The following is a 17668-nucleotide window of genomic DNA, read 5'->3' as shown; positions in this document are numbered from 1 at the left end:
TCGAGAAAATAGCATGATTAATTAAAAAAATAAGGTAGTTCCTACCTTTAAGAAGTAGTCCCTTGGTGAGTACCCTCTACATAATTCACCATGGAATGTCTTTATTGTGTGAAATTCCTCTAAATCTGGGAATGGTTCAATTTCCTACAAGTTCGATGAACAAAGACTACAGTGTAAAGCATAGGCGAGTTTCAAAAGGTAAACAAGTTTCAGAGATTGTTAAGCAGCCCCCTATGTAAACTCACATTTACTAAGGCTTATACCAGTCAACAAGAATTGTTGACAACATACAAATAGCAAAAAGACATAAAGAAGATATTCAAGTGGACAGCTTGCCTAGATAGACTGACTACAAATCACAATTTGCAGTTCTGCGAGATTCTATGTTGGGTGTTCAAGAGGTCTCAAGGTAAACGATGAAAATAAAGATCTGAGTGCAGACTGAAGACTGCAGAGTTGTGATAAGGTGCAATCGAGGTGGCGTCTGCAGAACCAGCGACAGTGCATGGGGTTTCATATGTAAACGGCCAACAGTATATACTGCCTTGAAAAGTCTAAGAACACTGACTAGCTAGCTACTCTTCTTATCCCACTGAGCAACTGATTCAGCCAACCAATGGAGCCATGAATAGATTGATTTATATTATAACGTGTAAAACTCGTTTACAACCAGCTCCACATTGATCATCTTCTTAACTGTTTCACCCACCCACCCACCCAATTCCAACAAAGAACCACTTGATTACCTTTGCGAATATCCCTAGAGATACACATGCCAGAAACTTTTTCGTTAGAGCTCATCACGACCTTAACTCATGCCAACATCCTCTAAAAAATTATTAGTCTGCTCAGATCAATGCAAGCTGAACATAGCAAAACTATCCAAGAAGCTATTCTCATAAATTCATAGACAACAATTGTCGACGACAGCATCTAACAGCTACTTCTTCTGTCCTTCTCACTGAACAAAACTATACACGCTTCCTCTACATGATAAAAAGCTTATCCTTTGAAAGGCTCAAGAGATCTTCCAGTGAGGTTTATCCTTGTAAATGCAATGACTAAGAACGGGTTAACTTGTATTGAACTCTTGATTCATTTTTGTGTCTTAAGATAATTGCCCGAGTTTCTAAGGCGAGATCCAATGGTGATCATAGTAGATCCACATGTAAATTAGTCATCTTTTGCTATCAAAAATTGAAAACCCACCATTTCAAATTCTAATGGAGAAAAAGATTCACGCTTTTTTGGCTTTGGAATATGATGGAATAAAGCAAAATGGCTCAATAAATTGTTTGCACTTCTTATGCTGTGAAGTTTTTCAACGTGTCATTCGGAAAGAGAACCTTTGAATTTTCAACAGGAACGTAAGGTTGCATACATTCGACTCTCCCTAACCTGCCATAGGCCAAAGCCTTTGTTGCACTAGGGTGATATTATAATTTTCATATTGCTAATTTCCCGTTCTTTTTAACTGGCAATTGATTCATAGGTGCATAGTGCACTAATGCACTTCCTTGATTTTCTTCTTATAATTTATTTTGACAAGTATTCCTTCTTGAAATTACTCAATTAAGCTTAAGATAGAACAACCTAGTTAGTGTCAAATGCAAATATAATTTTCAGACTTCTTCAGAACTTGTCCACAATAGTGGCTAACCAATCAGGACAAGACATGAGCCAACATGTGCTTGTCTTTAAAATGAATCTCATAATGCTACCTCTCTAAATAGATTACCAGTAGATAACTAAAAGGCTCAATGGAAGGAAGCTGTCAGCCTGAAACATGGTGCAGTCACCAGGTATTATGCAAGGTATTTGGTCTAGCAAACAATCATTGAAAGCTCTAGAATTGCCCAGCAAATATACCAAGGAGTACAATATGCAGCCAAAAAAACATGACCTATAGATCAGACAATCAAATAATGTGACTAAAAAATTCCTAGTTAAAACTTCAAAGCTAAAGCAACCACGGGACACAGACTTACTTTGATGTAGGCATGAAGAGATGGATCAGAATCCACAATCAGGAGGTGAAGCAATGACAACACTTGGGATGATGATGGGGAGGAAATTTCCGCATTAGATCCAGATGGAATACAGCAAGAAACCAATTTTGACACCAGATACTGCACAGAAGCAAGAAATGATCATGCCACAAACTGTTTCAGATACCATAGACAATTTCGGAAAAGAGAAGAATATACATGAAACAGATTAGAATGTCCCAACAGAAGTATAAAAACCAAAATCAAAATCATTCTCATTTTCACAAACAGCCAAAAAAGTAACTCGGGTTATAGAGCAATCAAGGTTTATACTAATAGAAGAGACATTCATGCCATTGGTGATTTCATCCCTATAAATCTGTAAGGCTTCGGTAAAATATTTTCTACTAGTTCTCTTCTGAAGTAAGAACTCCATCTAGGAAACAAATTAGCTGCTATAATTTCCTTGGAAGGATTTTTTCGCGAATGGAGTGGCATTTTCTAACCTCATATTTCTCCCTTATCACAGTTCATTCTTTTAGGTTCATTTCTATAATGAAACTCTGTTTTATACTTCACATCTTCTCACTGTTGAGACTGACGAGGTTCCAGCCTTACTTCTAAGTAGAGCCAAGGGACTGAATACATACATATTAACCATTACAACAACAACAACAACATTACCCCAGTGCCTCAATGGCTCCCGCAAATTGCGGGGTAAGGGGGGGTCGGATGTACGCAGCCTTACCCTTGTGTTAGACTGTTAGCAACACAAAAAGGCTATTTCCGAATGACCCAAGATGAAAATTGAGTTAAAAAAAATTGTAAACCTGTAACTGTTCTCCAAGAACACGAGTGATCTCTTCAGACATATTACTCTTACACATTTTGAGCAAGAGGGAAATCATACGACAACATTGATCTTGTAGTGACGGAATACTGATAAATTGACCAACCAAGTTGAGCAGATAGCTGAAAACAAGCCAAAGAAAATGTGAGATAAAACCCATGAAAACCAGATGTTAACAAGGACTCAGAGAGGTAGAAAATTGGAACTAAATTTTATGAAATGTCACACCAATATGTGCTTGCCACTGCTACTCTATGCCCAAGGATACGTATAAGGACCTCAACTCCAGCTAAATGATGAGCTACATGTCTTTGATTAACTGCTGCTGTTACTTTGTAATGTAGCTCTATAAGGATCTGAAAACAAGTGAGCAGAAAAGGCATAACAGCTGGATATGAGAGAAACTAGAAAGAACCTTACAATATCTGGTGTATGCAATCTAAAAGTAATAAAAAGAAAGGGGGAGGGGGAGGGGGGGATACCATGAAAACTCTGTCAGGCCGGAAAATATTAATCTTGTCTATCACGCCCTCACTAGAATTATAATTATCCCTGAAAATGACCAAGTCAAACTGTCTCAGTCTATCACTGAAGAATATATCAAAATAAAATAGCACTTAGAACTAACTCAGGAAAGAGATCATACAAATCCAGAAAACCGTCAACAACTGTCCGAACTGCAAGTTCAATATGCTCCCTTGGAAAAAAAGGAATCTGAGTGTCTGGAGTAGACGAAGCAAGACTGATGATTTGGCAGACAATAGTAACCTGTACACACACAAAATAGCAATTAAAAAACCGAATAATTCTGAGTCTTTGGGTTTCTAAGTTGTATCCCTGCCTTTCTGACATTTTACGACGTAGCCCTCAACTCTATACACTATTCAATAATATATACCCAGACCTTATTGATCCGTTAAATTGATCAACCCACTCATTTACATATTAGCCCACCAATAGTTGATCCGCTATTCCATCAATTAACCCATCCAATTACTCATCAACTCACTCATTTACATATTAGACCCACCCAATAATATACGAGCCTACCCAACAATCCATGAAACCTTGATCATCACTACCTGCTTGATAGAGGAGTCATTAATGGTAGTTTGTGGTGGTTAAAGGGTTGTAATCTTTCTGACAAAGGTGGGTACTGTGATGTTAACAGATGAGAATGGAGGTTGAAGAAGAGTTGTTGGGAGAAGGAGAGGATTAACACAGAATTGAAGGAGGCCTTTATTGAGAATAAGGTGGAGTTCAGGGGTACACAATAGAATGTAAAAAAGGCAGGGGTACAACTTAGAAAACCCACAAAAACCCAAGGGTACAACATAGAATTTCCCAATAATGATAACAAGCACAGGAGATATGTAGTACTAGTAAAGCCATGTTTATTTGTTACTTTGATCATAACAAAAAAAAAATCCTGCAAAAAGAACCCGAGGGTCTAAACCTCACTAGATATAGGGAAATTTTGAAGTCCACAATGGACTCCAACTAATGTGTATTCATATGAAGAAACTCACAGTACAAACAGGGTTTCGCTGTTTCTTTTGAAACACCCCTTACTTTGAAAATGCGCAAGGCGCCCCGAGGCGCTGAAGGATCGAGGCGACGAGGAGCAAAGCGCAAGGCGAACGCCTTTTGGATGCGAGGCGCCCTATTTTTTATAACAAATTTGTAATTTCCAAATCAAATTTTGGGCAATAATAGCCTTTTAAAGTTGGCTAACATGTCAAGGAGTAAAGTTAGGAATAATGGTGAAAAGAAATGGTGAGCCTTGTTTAAAAGATACAGAAAGTGCGTACTAGTTAGCCTTGTCTAAAAGGCGCACCTAAAATGCACTGAGGCGTCTTAAGCGCACTCAAGGCGCGCTTTTTTAAACTAAGTGCAGACCACATGCATCACGAAACATTTGAACCAAATCAGGTAAGATACGTAAACTTACAAACGAGAATTACAAACCATATTTTTCTTTATAAGCATGTCTCTATCATCCTCAGATATAACAGCAAACTGCAGAACTTTGCTCTGTAGCACAGCTGATGCCTTTTGCGATTCAGAATTGTTACAGCAGTGCAATACCATACAGATTGAAAACACCGAGGGAAAGTAACTTATAACTAGAGCCGGTACAGTCTGCCCAGTTTGCTGCTTGTATGTAAAATCAATGTCATGTCAGCACATACAGGATGAAACTATGAATTAGAGTCACTGGCACTAAAGAAAAACATCAAAACAAATGACCAAAAAATTTAAGGGGGGTGGGAAAGACAAAGCAAGAGAAGCTCAGAGCAAAAACTGATCAAAAATTTTCCAGATGTATCTTTAGTGGGTGGGAGAAAGGGGCTATGGGGTTTTTTCTGTGTATTGGTGATATCTTGAATCACCAATAAAAAACACACCGTAAGATATTGTCAACATAGTAATGTAAACAATCTCTGAATTTGAATATAAAGATAGCTAACTATTATAATCATGTACAAAGTAACAAAAAACACGTTCTTAATAAAAATAAGAATGGATCAGTATGCACACTTTCTTCAATTCTTTAAATGCCAAAAAGGAGTATGGATAAAGAACATTCCATATTGAGAAAAACATTTTCAGATTGGGAGAAGCTCAAGAAAGGAAGTTGACCTCTGCTAACCATTGAAGGGTGGAACTATCATGAGTATCACCATGCAGTATAAGAGCAGGTACAAGCCATTGGCAACAATATTGCAAAAAATGGCTCTGTTCAATGTCCAGAACAAAAAGATCCATTATCTGCCAGAAGAATAATAATCGGTTAAGCAGCTGAGGTACAACCCTATACATGCAAATTTACACCGAAACATTCTTCACTCTGCTCTTACCACCACATATTTATAAGCTTACAGGTATGTCGAACATAAGAAAAGCCTCTGAAAATGCCCCTAAAATTTTTATTTGCCTGCATCCCCTGAAGTATTTTTTTTTTTTGTCTCAGTCATAAAGTTCCTCTGCCACTTTCATATAAATTTATAATACCTCCACGGCTCCACCCTCTTCAGCCAATAATCAATGAAGGAGCAAAAGAGGAGACGGGTGGAATTTGCATAAGGAATAACAATCAACAAACTACAAAGGTTACCCCTGTGTTTAACATTTTAAACACAGAGAATGTTTGCAAATGACCCTGTGAAAAGTGCATCGAAAATTGCATCAAATGACTCCTATTTCATGATGAAAAAAAGTTTAGCTAGTTAAGTGAGTCATTTTGCTATATTTCATCATAACTCACAAAATATACAGTCTTTCGCTCGGTTAGGAATGAAACTACCTCAAAAAAAAGGCTAAAGGTTTAGTGGCTGACAGCTAACCAAAAATAAGTTTTTGGTAACGGCCAAGAAGAGTGAAGACTGGGGCAGAAACGATCCCCATATAATCATCTAGTGATAACAAACAACACCATTACCAAAATTCCTCAAAGGCCCCTGTAAGGATTTGAAATGGCTCTAGCCATACCAGAGAGAGCACATAACAAGTCCAGGGGATACAGTGAGAAACTCTCTACTCCGCCACCAATGTCGGACTTTACATGTGGGTTTCTTACATCCAACAGCCTCCAAACCCTACCTGTGGCGGGGTAATGGGGTTGGATGTCCAGTGTTAACCTATGGTATTGAAGCTCGATTTGAGACTCAATCACAGAAACGGTTGCTGGAGCCTAATATCAGGCATTGCAGCATAAATAAGGTAGTGATAACCTTCAAAAACTTGATTACACGGTCTCACTACGGTGCTGTGGCTGATATTAATCATACTGAAATTCGCATCCAAACATTGTACAAAAACAGGGTGCTCAAGACATGGCAAACACAGTGGACGCACTTTGGAAAACCCTAGCATTCCTAAAACTGCGAGGGACAATCTGTTTTAAGTGTCTTTAAACTGCATTATTTTGAGGAAATCTTTCCCAGTGCTGTGACGAGGAGATGTTCACTCATGAGTAATCACTGCATGAACAAAACAAAAGGGGAGGGAGACATATCACATATATGCTCTATGATAAGAAGTCAAATGTCGGCCAGGAAACTTGAGATAAATCTATGCTAACCTGAAACAGAGATCAAGCTTAAGTCATGCAGGTCAAAAACATGTTCCCTACATTCAACATTAAAAACTACCTAATCATGTGCGTGAATGTATAGAGCCTATCATGTAACTCAAATACAACTATGCTCCAGTCTCCAACATTGCCCAAATATTAGGATCACTAGTATCAAAGTGCCAACCCACATGATACAGAAAATCAAGGCCCAGTACGAATACATAAAACAATCTGGCGACAGCTCAGATGCCAGGAACTAAGATGAAGTTTGAGGTTTACCTGAACAAGCCCCTGTAACCCCATACCACAGGCAACCCAACTGAATATGAGAGGACCCATAAGCTCTTCCAGATACTGCAAACACAACAGCAGCCAATTTAGGACTTTCCTGGTACATACGGTGCATGTGATTTTATCCTAAATTTATAGTAATGCACTTCACTGGACTCAAATGATGAATGAAACAAGAATAAAGAAACTTAACTCCACCCTTATTATGACTTCACTTATATGAAAACAAAACGGCTATGATAGAGAGTAATACTAAGACCAAAGATTGTTCAGGTCAGCCATAAAACAGCCCTCGATATAAAATTTTATCATTCAAAAGAGAAAAAAAATTCATTACCTTTGACCTGCAAGAATACTGGAGTTGCCTCGCAAGATTATCCAAAGCTGCTTTGACCAGGTCCCTAAATGAAGACCAGCTTCTCATCAATTAAAAATATCAGGGCATAATTTATGTATATAATAGAGTAAATTAGCCGTAGCAACCTTTGACAAGGATGATGTGTAGAAACCATACATATTCTGAAAACAGCCTGCACTCATAATTAATATTCATATTCAGAAAAACATCAAGCAAAAATATTATAAACAAAATCGAAAGATCTAATGCAAAATCTGATAACCAAAGCATCATAAGTTACCTCCAATTCAATTTTCTCACTATGAAACGCGACATGCATGAGGGTCACGACAATGGTTTCTATAGCTGGGACAAGCTGAGAATACGCACCAGGGTCTTTTATTTTGGTAACAAGTCGTCCTTTTGGGCAGAATTCCAATCTTGGATCAAAGTTGGAGCTAAAAAGAAAATAGGTACAGTTTAAACTATATAAGAAAATACTCGTTTAAACCAAAGTAGCAAAATAACATGTAACTGAACATGAATGCTGGATACCAGAAGATGTAAGACAAACAGATTTTGTTTCAAAGAAGACGTAAGGAAGCTTGGGCCACTACTCCACTACACTGGCCCTAACAATAGTGTCCCATGTGACTTCTCATGACCCAACTCATACAATGATAACCTCAGAGAACTAACCTCTTTCCCTAACCCATTATCCTATTGATTGAAGGGAAACACTATTCAATCTCTTCACAACAGCTACTCAGAAACCTACTCAATCTCTTCCTTTTCCACCTCTCAAAAATCTAATGCCTCATCGCAAAAGCTATTCAGAAGCGTCCCAATGCTACTATTATATCCATTCCAAAAGATGGAATCACGTCAAAAATTAAATTGACTAGCAATTATCACTACTGAGGAGCTACTATAGTGGCCTTTCAGTAATACGAATGGAACTTTACTTATTTAAAGATAAAATCAATGCATCAATCTCTGACAGTCCCGTAGCTCTCAACTCTACATACGCTTGGTAAATCAAACATAACTTAAGAAGCCAAAAAAAACAGGCTTCAATAAATTCTGGAGCCAAAAGCTACGAATAATACCCACCAGATATCCTGAAAAAGAACATCATGACCATCCCATGAAAGGAAGAGAATCCCAACTCGTCTAGCCAGCAAAAGCCGCACTCGGTAATCGGGGTCACTCAGCAATATCAACAACTTTTGGATCATTGTCTGTCAAAATGAAAGCAATGAACATAAGCGAACAATGGGAAGCTTACAAATTTGGTCGAGAATCCATGGGAAAAAACAACAACTAATGCAGCTTATGACACCATGAGACAGAACATAATCCAAGTAAGAGAAAGGAATAGGGGCGTAATAAGATTTTCAATCCAACATTTGGTAAATTTTAGCCATGTCATCATGAAGTAAATTACCTGGCCAATTTGAGGATTGAGTCCAATAAAATCACATATACAATCTACAAGCTTCTGGCGACCCCGCCGATCAAGTAAGTTGGACTCAAAAACCTTGATTACTAGGTCCCCAAAATGCATCAAGCTCTGGAACAACAGGTAAGACCATTCAATTAATCATATGACCAAACAGAGAAATTTCAAAGATAATTACGAAAAAAATCCGATGTAGAAGGTTAATTTAATCTTAATCAACGGGAGATGTCGAACTGTAGAAACATTCAAAGAGTACATGAAGAATACAACCAATAAGAAAACAACAGACCAAGCACATTGAAAGACTTAACTGCAGTCATCGATATTATTAAACACAAAATCTTAAAAACAAGCTTTGTTGAGTTCCCAAATCAGAACACTCAAAAACTACATCAATACCGACGTTAAAATAGTACAGAACATCAGAAAACCCTAAGCTGTCAAACCAAACCAAATGGCAAAAGGTGGCAGACAATCACACATACCATTTACCAACAAACGCCCACTAGACTACAGCCACTCACCTGTAATTTCCACACTGGCATACTTATTCAATATCAGATGGCCAAATCTAATACTCGTAGTAGCATCGAGCTCCCATTTGATCTAAAGCAACCAAATCTAACTCAGCTTATATGTATTGTTTTACTCACTGTCATTTTTTGAGCTCCACATTTATGTGAAGTAACTCGGAAACTTCACATCGAAGATCATAAACTTTACACAACAGAGCTTAAAAACTTAAGCAGCAGTCCTAAACTCGTAATAACCCTTGAAGCCTCAAGCCAAAGAAAATCCTTTATTTCCTGAAAAAGGTGACATTTAAAATTAAAACAGTTACCTGTGCAAAGTTTTTGTCCTCGAGAGGCAGACCAATATCTTTATCTTTCCCACCATGATTCAAGGACAACATTTTTGCTAACAAGCAGGATAATGGAGATAGTACATCAAATAGGTCGAGGTTTTGGCTCGATTTCTGCTCAATCATATCATCAATCACAGCTACCTGTAAGACAATGTTTGTTAAACCCACAATTCTAAATGTAACCCTCAAAATCCATTATGCATTATAATATTTATATATATTTGGTATTATACTTCGTCTAGATTATCCACACTGAAGATTCAATAGACATTTTTGAGTTACACTAGGAACTAAGAGGTTAAGGGACCATGCAGTAATGTAGACTCAATTCTTTCAGAAAGACAGATATGTTACACTAGCAATATCACAAAAAAAAATAGTACCAAATTAGTTAGCTTTCTCGCAGATAGGCAGTGAAAGTTTTGGCAAAGTCTCTGCAGAATATATTCACACACCTGCTCAATATATCAGAAGTTAGTAAATAACTGCACTGGCACCATAATCTTTTATAAAAAGATAACATAAGCGATGTACACATTGACATAACATACCTTGGGATCACTTTCAGTATTCAGAATGTCGAACAATATATCCCATGTAACAATAGGCAAAACTGAGAATCCGCATGAAATCAAGGATATGGTGTCCATTTTCCGCCTTGACCAACCAAAAGACATCCCAGCCGTGGTCGTTCCACAAACAACGTCAGGAGAATCATCAGCACTATCCAATTCCATGTCTAGTAGACGACTGTTACTGCTTCCTGGTTGTAGAATGTTATCAGCTGGAGTACTAGAACCAGATACCTCTGACATCGTAGTCTCAAATTGTACATTTTTCCAATATTCATGCAGTTGTAGGTACAATCTCGACAACGCCATCAGAAGCCTCTCAACAGAAAGAATAGTTGGTGTAAGTATGGGATCAATTGTGTCGTGCATTCCATGACCATATAAAATGGGGCAACTAAGAAAATTCTTTAAAGAGGCAACAGCCGAGCATGCTCCATCAGAGGACAAGCTTGAACTCCAGAAGCCGCAGGATTTAGAGTCCCTCATTGAATCTTGGATGACTAGAATAGCAGATTCAATCATGCCAACCAAGCAGTTGCACAGTTCTGTACGGAAAGGCAATAAATCATCATTCTTCCTGCAAAGGGAGCCATGGAATTGTCCCACTTAAATTATCTCAAATGCAAAAGGACTCCGTTCCAGCTATCATGTAGAACTAGAAATAAGAGCATAAATCGATAACATATTGGCTGAAAAGCGTCAGCAAGTAGTAATAAATGGTCTTTTTTCCTTTTCTATGGAATAAAAACAAACAGAAAGGAGAAACAAAAAGACACTAAGGAAAAGAGTTACAAAAGAGGTTGAGGAGACATGCCCAAAAATCCGAACTCAGATCAATACTTAAGCTGCAGAATTCCAGTTTATTAGAGTCAGTACCTAAAAATAAAAATAAAAAAAATAAAATAAAAAAAGATACCCTACACACTCCCAATTCTCTCAGCTAAGTCAAAATAATTGCAAAGCAAACTTCCCTTACAGAAACCACTCCCGTCATCCCCTCGGAAAACCTAACAAATTGATATTCTTTTCCATGACACTAGCATAGTCTAGCTCAAAAAAATAAGCTAACCATGGCTTGAATTTCCAACACGCAAAACCTAGTGTTTCGAAGATCAATAGTATTATGTTTGGACCAGTCAATACATGTCGTGCACTCATGCTTGTATTCTATCCCTAAATTTGTATACAGGTGTCACCCTTGAAGTCTTGTACTCTTAATCCCTAATAGAATCCGCAAACAAACACGTGTAAGCAGACCACTTTTCAAAATAACACCTTAAGTGCAAAACGATCTCGAATCACAAGTGAATTTTCATGTTACTTAACCATTTGACCTAGGGCCCTAGGCATATGAATTTGTGTAAGCAAAAGATCCAAACGCTAACCCCCTAAAAGTCAGCTGATCATGATATAGACATCCCTATTGTACGAAAATATACTAGAAAAAGATGAATGTGAAAAAGATCCGAACCTCATTATCATTGAGCCATAAAACAAACTAGACAGCAGTGAGCAATGGAGAAAGATGTCATGCAGCTGGTTCCTTTCGTTTTTTCTGCCCATGAGCTCATGAAGAACACAGCTCTCCATCTCACTCAATAATGGGTCCTGTAACTGTCTCGGAAGACGCACGCCTTGAGAGGTACGGGTTGATGGCTCCTGGACATGAAGATAAAAGCCCAATCACGAAAACAGTAGATTTTACACATCAGTCCTCAACTCCTCACAAGTTGAACATTAAGTTCAATATGAATACTACATTTTTTATAGTGAATAAATAAGATATTATTAACAGAAAGAGAAACAGATAAATAGTAGTCCTCACACCTCATACGCAAACATAATAAAGATGTCCAATTAGAGTGTATAGACGTAACTGCAATACCCTTAAAAGCACCCGTAGGGCCATAGCCTATTGTTGTTTTACACTTTTACTACCCAAACAGCGACATTTAATGCATCTCTGTCTCAAGATTCTTCCAGCACATGAAACACACATTTGGACTAAGTATGTGTTTGGCCTAGTTTTTAGAAGTGCTTTTAGATACTAAAAGCTTAAACTTGGCCAAACACACATTTTTTGCATGTTAAAAACTATTTTTAAAAAGCCCATATTCATTGTAGAAGCATCAATTTGGTACTTCTAACTTTTACTACTATTTTTAAGATGTTTATACTCCATAAATGACAAAATTGGATGTTGTAGATATTTCAATAAAATAAAATAAATACTTATTCATTCATATTTTTTCATTCTCAACAAATAGAGACCCATCTTGATTACTTTTACCAATAACTTTTTTATTCAGTTAAGTTAAAAAACTCTTTTTGAAAAACAGTTCTGTAAAATGATAGCCAAACACCCACAATTTTTTCAAGAAATAGCTTACTAAAAAACTCATTTTCAAAAATATAAACAGTTTGTGTAAAGTTAGGCACTTAGGCCAAACATTGTCCAAGTGTGGTACCATGTCTGCACTTGTGTAGATTGCCACAGCCCACAAGTGTTAATTCTGCGTGGTACCATGGTCCAAAAGAAGCTCTCTAACTTTAAATGTAATATCGAAGCTAGCTTCCTGGCATGTAGTAATGATAAAACCTCAGTTTAACCACAGCCCCTGACAGTTGATTTCAATTCATCCCTACCTCATGTAAAATTATCGAATTTTATGCCAACTAATCCTAGCTTAGGGGTATTCTTTGACTTGAGGCATCATACAGAACAAAAAAAGGAAATTCCAGGAGCTTAGGACACTCGAGACATAGGTACGGCTTCTGAAACAAATGGTTACAAAGCCCTAAAATTTAGAAAAATAAGATATAGTGACGTCTGCAGGACTATCTTTACCTTATCAGAAAATTCTGTGTTAATTTCAGCGACAACACTAATAAGACATTCAAGATTTTCATCAGAATCCTCATGCCTTTGCTCGTTCCCCTACAAGAATAACCAAAAACAAAAGCTATCACAGGGCAGTAAACTAAACACCAGAGGCTAATAAATAACACAGACTATCAAAGATTCTAGTGTTTCTAAACATTGACTTTCTTGAATTTGAACATTCCAGACTGTTCAAACTGCACAGCAGCTTATACAATCCATCATCTGAGTTTAATGAGTTTACATATTCCAAACCTCCGAGTAAAAAGTATTTCACATACCCTTCAGCGAGTCCAGTACAATATTGAGCTTCTCATAAAAGGCCATTCTTCACCAATCACCACATCTTTTATTGGTGAAATAATTATTAAGAAAACTCGGCACTGTGAGAAACGAACATGACTCACCCAGACATCATTGTTAATTTTATGTGATAACTACGGTAAAGAAAAAGTACCTCAAGCCAGTCCATTGTCATTCCAGAGGTATCTACACTCCAGTAAGCTGGATACAGCCCTCGGTAATAATTCAAAATGTCAGAAGCTCCCACACATATTGCATAAACAGCCGCTGGCAACAATACAACCATGTGCTCATCCAATTTGAGGGTAGCCTGCAGATTTGGATAAACCAATGTAACAAAAGAAGACATGACTGCCAACAATAAAGTAAAGCATTTAATCATTCATTATTTTTACCCAAAAACACTAAAATAAAAAGGGTTTTTAGTCAAAAACTACCTTATATTTAGGGGTATTTGTAAAAAAAACTACCTTATATTTTTCTTGTTTTAGACTACCTTTTTTTTCTCATTTTTTGGTCAAAAACTACCGACGCTGAAAATATGGCGAGATTTGGTCGATTTAGTGACATTAACCCATCTCACATGACATTCTTAACATCAAACAACAATGATCAATTGCGTTCAAACCAAAATTTAACTTCAGATAAGAAAAATTATTGAAATTCACATTTCAATAATAACTACAAACATCTACTAAAGTTTAGCGTAAGTACTTTATGACTTCCCAAAATCGGGCCTAAGTAAGATTAAAACATAAAAGAGTCATGTGAGATATGTTAAAGCCGGAAAATAGACCGAATATGTCTAGATTCTTAGCGTAGGTAGTTATTGACCAAAAATAAAGAAAACAAAGGTAGTTGAAAACAAAAAAAATAATATAAGGTAGTATTTTTACAAATACACCTAAATATAAGGTAGTTTTTGACAAAAAACCCAAATAAAAACGCAAAAACAGATGACATAAGAGAAATGATCACCACATTAGTGGTAGCAAGACCGTGGGACTGACCTTTCTGGTGATAATACTTATAACTCTCCTCAGAATACTTTGTCTGAGATGTAAGTTGTCTCGTAGATCTCCCTACATACAAATTGCCACGTCAAAACATTGTTCAATGACACGCACAACTTACAGAAAGCAACATCATTGTCAAGGTATTTCAGAGCTACAAAGATTATCAGCTACCAAATAATAAATTCAGAAGCAGCAATGACACAAATTTGCAAACATAATTATTGCCCCTAAAGTAGAAAACAGCAATTCATAGCAGACCCTGAAATCCAGAGTATCCAATCCCCAGCAAACAAACATAAAACGGTACTATAAACAAAGGAAAACAAATTGATTAAAATTGCATTTGGTGTTACACATCTGTCAACACGGAAATGTGTATGGGACTATGGGCCGTATGGGGTTAGCAACATAATGCAGACCATTTCCTTTTCCTTCTCTGCGGAGACGCAAAGTGATGAGTCGTTAATGCCATAAAACTTGCAAATACGTGGTAGAAGTTCAGCAAAAAAAAGACATAATAGCAAAAAAAAAAAAAAAAAAACTGTGCTCGGTCAGCATATAGTAACAATTATTATCAGCTTCGTATCCCTTTTACCATTCCTTTCTCCCTATCAGAGAGATAAGGAGTAAACAGAACAAAATTTCATATGAAAAGAGAGTGATTATTAATTGGAAGAACAAACTGCTTCAAAGAATGAAAGAACTTACTTGTGAACCTTTTCTTGAGAAGTAACAGGATATGAAGTATAAAGCAGACCTGCATTAACCACAAAAGATTAAGGTGGCCAGTGGTTGTGAGGTTTTTCTGTTTAATATGTGTGAAAAACGATGGTGAAGGATACAAATTGTATAGAATGGACAGAAGTCTGACAGTTTCTTCTTACACGGGATAGGAGTCTAAATTAGTTTTTACAAGTTCGATTTTGATTTTTATAAAATCAAGCGTATTAACATTACTAATTATGTTTATTATAATACTCTCAGCGTGTCAGATTCACAATCAAGATCGAAATGCATATTCACGTTATGAATTCATATTGGTCAGCACTATGCCTTTCGGCTAAATTTTAGCTCGTCATTTTCACTCAACAAAAATCTCAAATTTCTGTATAGAAAATAGTGCATTAATCAGATAATAGGAGGTGATAGTGTGATACTGCTAGAAAAAGATGGCCAATTAATAGATTATCCAGTATAATTGACGAAGAGTATCAGGAAATTAAAAGTTATTGGAGACGGATACAATCCAGAAAAAGATGAAGAAACTAAAATGGAAAAGAAAAGAAGAGTAGAACACCCACAGAGACGATATATCTCTAAAACACTGAAGGTCCCACACATCTCGAGGCACTTCTGTCATGACTAGTATGCCCTGAAAGAAGGGAAACGCCATTTTTATTACAACACAAAACGATAACATGTGCACAAACAGCTAATAACAGTCTGGAAACATCTTAGAAACTAGAAGATTCGGACAAAAATAATGAAGTGGGACACACATGAGCAACCATGTCACCAAGCAGCATGAAAGCAGCATCAGCCTGCACATTGTCAAAGCCAGTCCAGTTAAGAAAGACATTGATAGCAAATCATTTATCACTTATCAAATTGATAGCAGTATAGGCACGCGATACTAACTGGATAACCATAAAACTAAACAAAATCAAATCCAGCATACTGAAAGAACTTAGAAACAAAAAAGTGACACAAAAACGTTCAAAACAGAATGGGTGTGACTACTGTAACAGACCCAATGAATGTTTTTTTTTTTTTTCTTTTTGCGAATTACAACAGAAAAGTTAACTCTACACACAAAACGGTACTCAATGTATTTCAGAATATAAGTTGTTTCAGGGGGAAAAACATTTGTTTCACAATAGAAGTAATTCTCTTCTCCCTGTGTGTTTTAACTACTTATTTCCAAGCAATCCTTCAAACGCTTTTGCAATTCTAATGAGATTTGCAAAGAGCATGAGTAAAATTCATTAACTTTGTGTTTGATGTTCCTATTTGTGGCGTTGTTAATTATTTTTTGTGGGGTTCCCATTTTCAAGGATAGTAGTTAATTAGTTAATGATTAATATTTTACAATTTCCTTAACCATTTTTTTATGCTACAACTTTAAAGAGAGTATTGACAGGCCGTTTGGTTGGGGAATGGGGTCTAAGGAAAGGGAATCACAATCCTCCATTCCCTTTGTCATTTGTCTTACCATTTTTTGCATTCCTTTTCCCATACCCTCAAAGTCCTCTATCTCCAATCCCCCCACCCCTTAAAAGGCATGGGATTCGCTTTCCCAGTTTCCCTAACCCACCCCTACACCACTTTGAGTAACACCACACCCATCAACACTAGCATGCAGCACTATCGCCCCACCCCTGACAACTCCGCATCACCACCTTTGGCGTCCTCTCATTCTGGCCACCTCACGGCACCCGCCCTTACTAGCCACCGCCTCCCCACACCTCTTCGAAACCCAACACCGCCAGCCTCTAAACACCACTAACAACTACAAAAACGAGGGGTACCAACGAGGGGCTGAAGGGGTGCCGGCAAAGGGGCTGACAGTGCATCGGCGAAGGGCTGAACAGGATGCCAGTGGAGGTGGCTCGGGGTGGTTGTTGGATTTGGATCCTGTTTTTTCATTCCCTTACCTATTTTAGTTACCAAACAAGTCATGTTATAAAGGGTAAACGTAAACCTGTTCCTTTTAATGACATTCACAAGCATCACACTCCTTTACTTTTTTGCTTATAGACAAGCATCCTAATACTGAACAGGTTAGAGTAATACAGTGTGATACATATAAATCTATAACTTACAACAAGGGCAACGTTGCTAAAAAAAGGGAGGCCATGGATGAGCGATTTCCAAACTGCTTGCCAACCACGAACAAGCTGTAAAATGAGAAAAATAATAATAATAGTCACCAATCGACCTCGAAACATAGAAATTCACCATTGACGAAACCATCATTTCTCATTTACTCGGATTTAAAATCATCGCGTACCTAACTAAAAAATTT

The 17668-nt window shown here is 37.2% G+C and overlaps 1 protein-coding gene across 1 annotated transcript in view; it reads right to left on the bottom strand.

The window, feature by feature from the left end:
• The window catches only part of LOC141652617 (serine/threonine-protein kinase ATM), a 48156-nt gene that overhangs the window by 21656 nt on the left and 8832 nt on the right, over positions 1-17668 (bottom strand). Inside the window, exons 13-37 of the mRNA XM_074460161.1 lie at positions 17466-17540; positions 16143-16184; positions 15945-16015; positions 15352-15400; positions 14638-14709; positions 13782-13937; positions 13292-13381; positions 11915-12102; positions 10423-11020; positions 10255-10326; positions 9848-10012; positions 8992-9117; positions 8658-8785; positions 7846-8002; positions 7691-7737; positions 7545-7608; positions 7196-7270; positions 5482-5610; positions 4807-4992; positions 3485-3606; positions 3321-3390; positions 3067-3194; positions 2819-2960; positions 1989-2129; positions 46-144 (exon numbers count right to left, since the gene is read on the bottom strand). Of these exons, the coding sequence (XP_074316262.1) occupies positions 46-144; positions 1989-2129; positions 2819-2960; positions 3067-3194; positions 3321-3390; positions 3485-3606; positions 4807-4992; positions 5482-5610; positions 7196-7270; positions 7545-7608; positions 7691-7737; positions 7846-8002; positions 8658-8785; positions 8992-9117; positions 9848-10012; positions 10255-10326; positions 10423-11020; positions 11915-12102; positions 13292-13381; positions 13782-13937; positions 14638-14709; positions 15352-15400; positions 15945-16015; positions 16143-16184; positions 17466-17540 (3192 nt within the window). The remainder of the gene's footprint in view (positions 1-45; positions 145-1988; positions 2130-2818; positions 2961-3066; positions 3195-3320; positions 3391-3484; positions 3607-4806; positions 4993-5481; positions 5611-7195; positions 7271-7544; positions 7609-7690; positions 7738-7845; positions 8003-8657; positions 8786-8991; positions 9118-9847; positions 10013-10254; positions 10327-10422; positions 11021-11914; positions 12103-13291; positions 13382-13781; positions 13938-14637; positions 14710-15351; positions 15401-15944; positions 16016-16142; positions 16185-17465; positions 17541-17668) is intronic.

Source organism: Silene latifolia, chromosome 4 (assembly GCF_048544455.1).
Source record: "Silene latifolia isolate original U9 population chromosome 4, ASM4854445v1, whole genome shotgun sequence".
In the NCBI taxonomy this organism is placed as follows: Eukaryota; Viridiplantae; Streptophyta; class Magnoliopsida; order Caryophyllales; family Caryophyllaceae; genus Silene; species Silene latifolia.
Note: the sequence above shows the minus strand (reverse complement) of the source record. Positions and strands in the feature narration are given on the sequence as shown.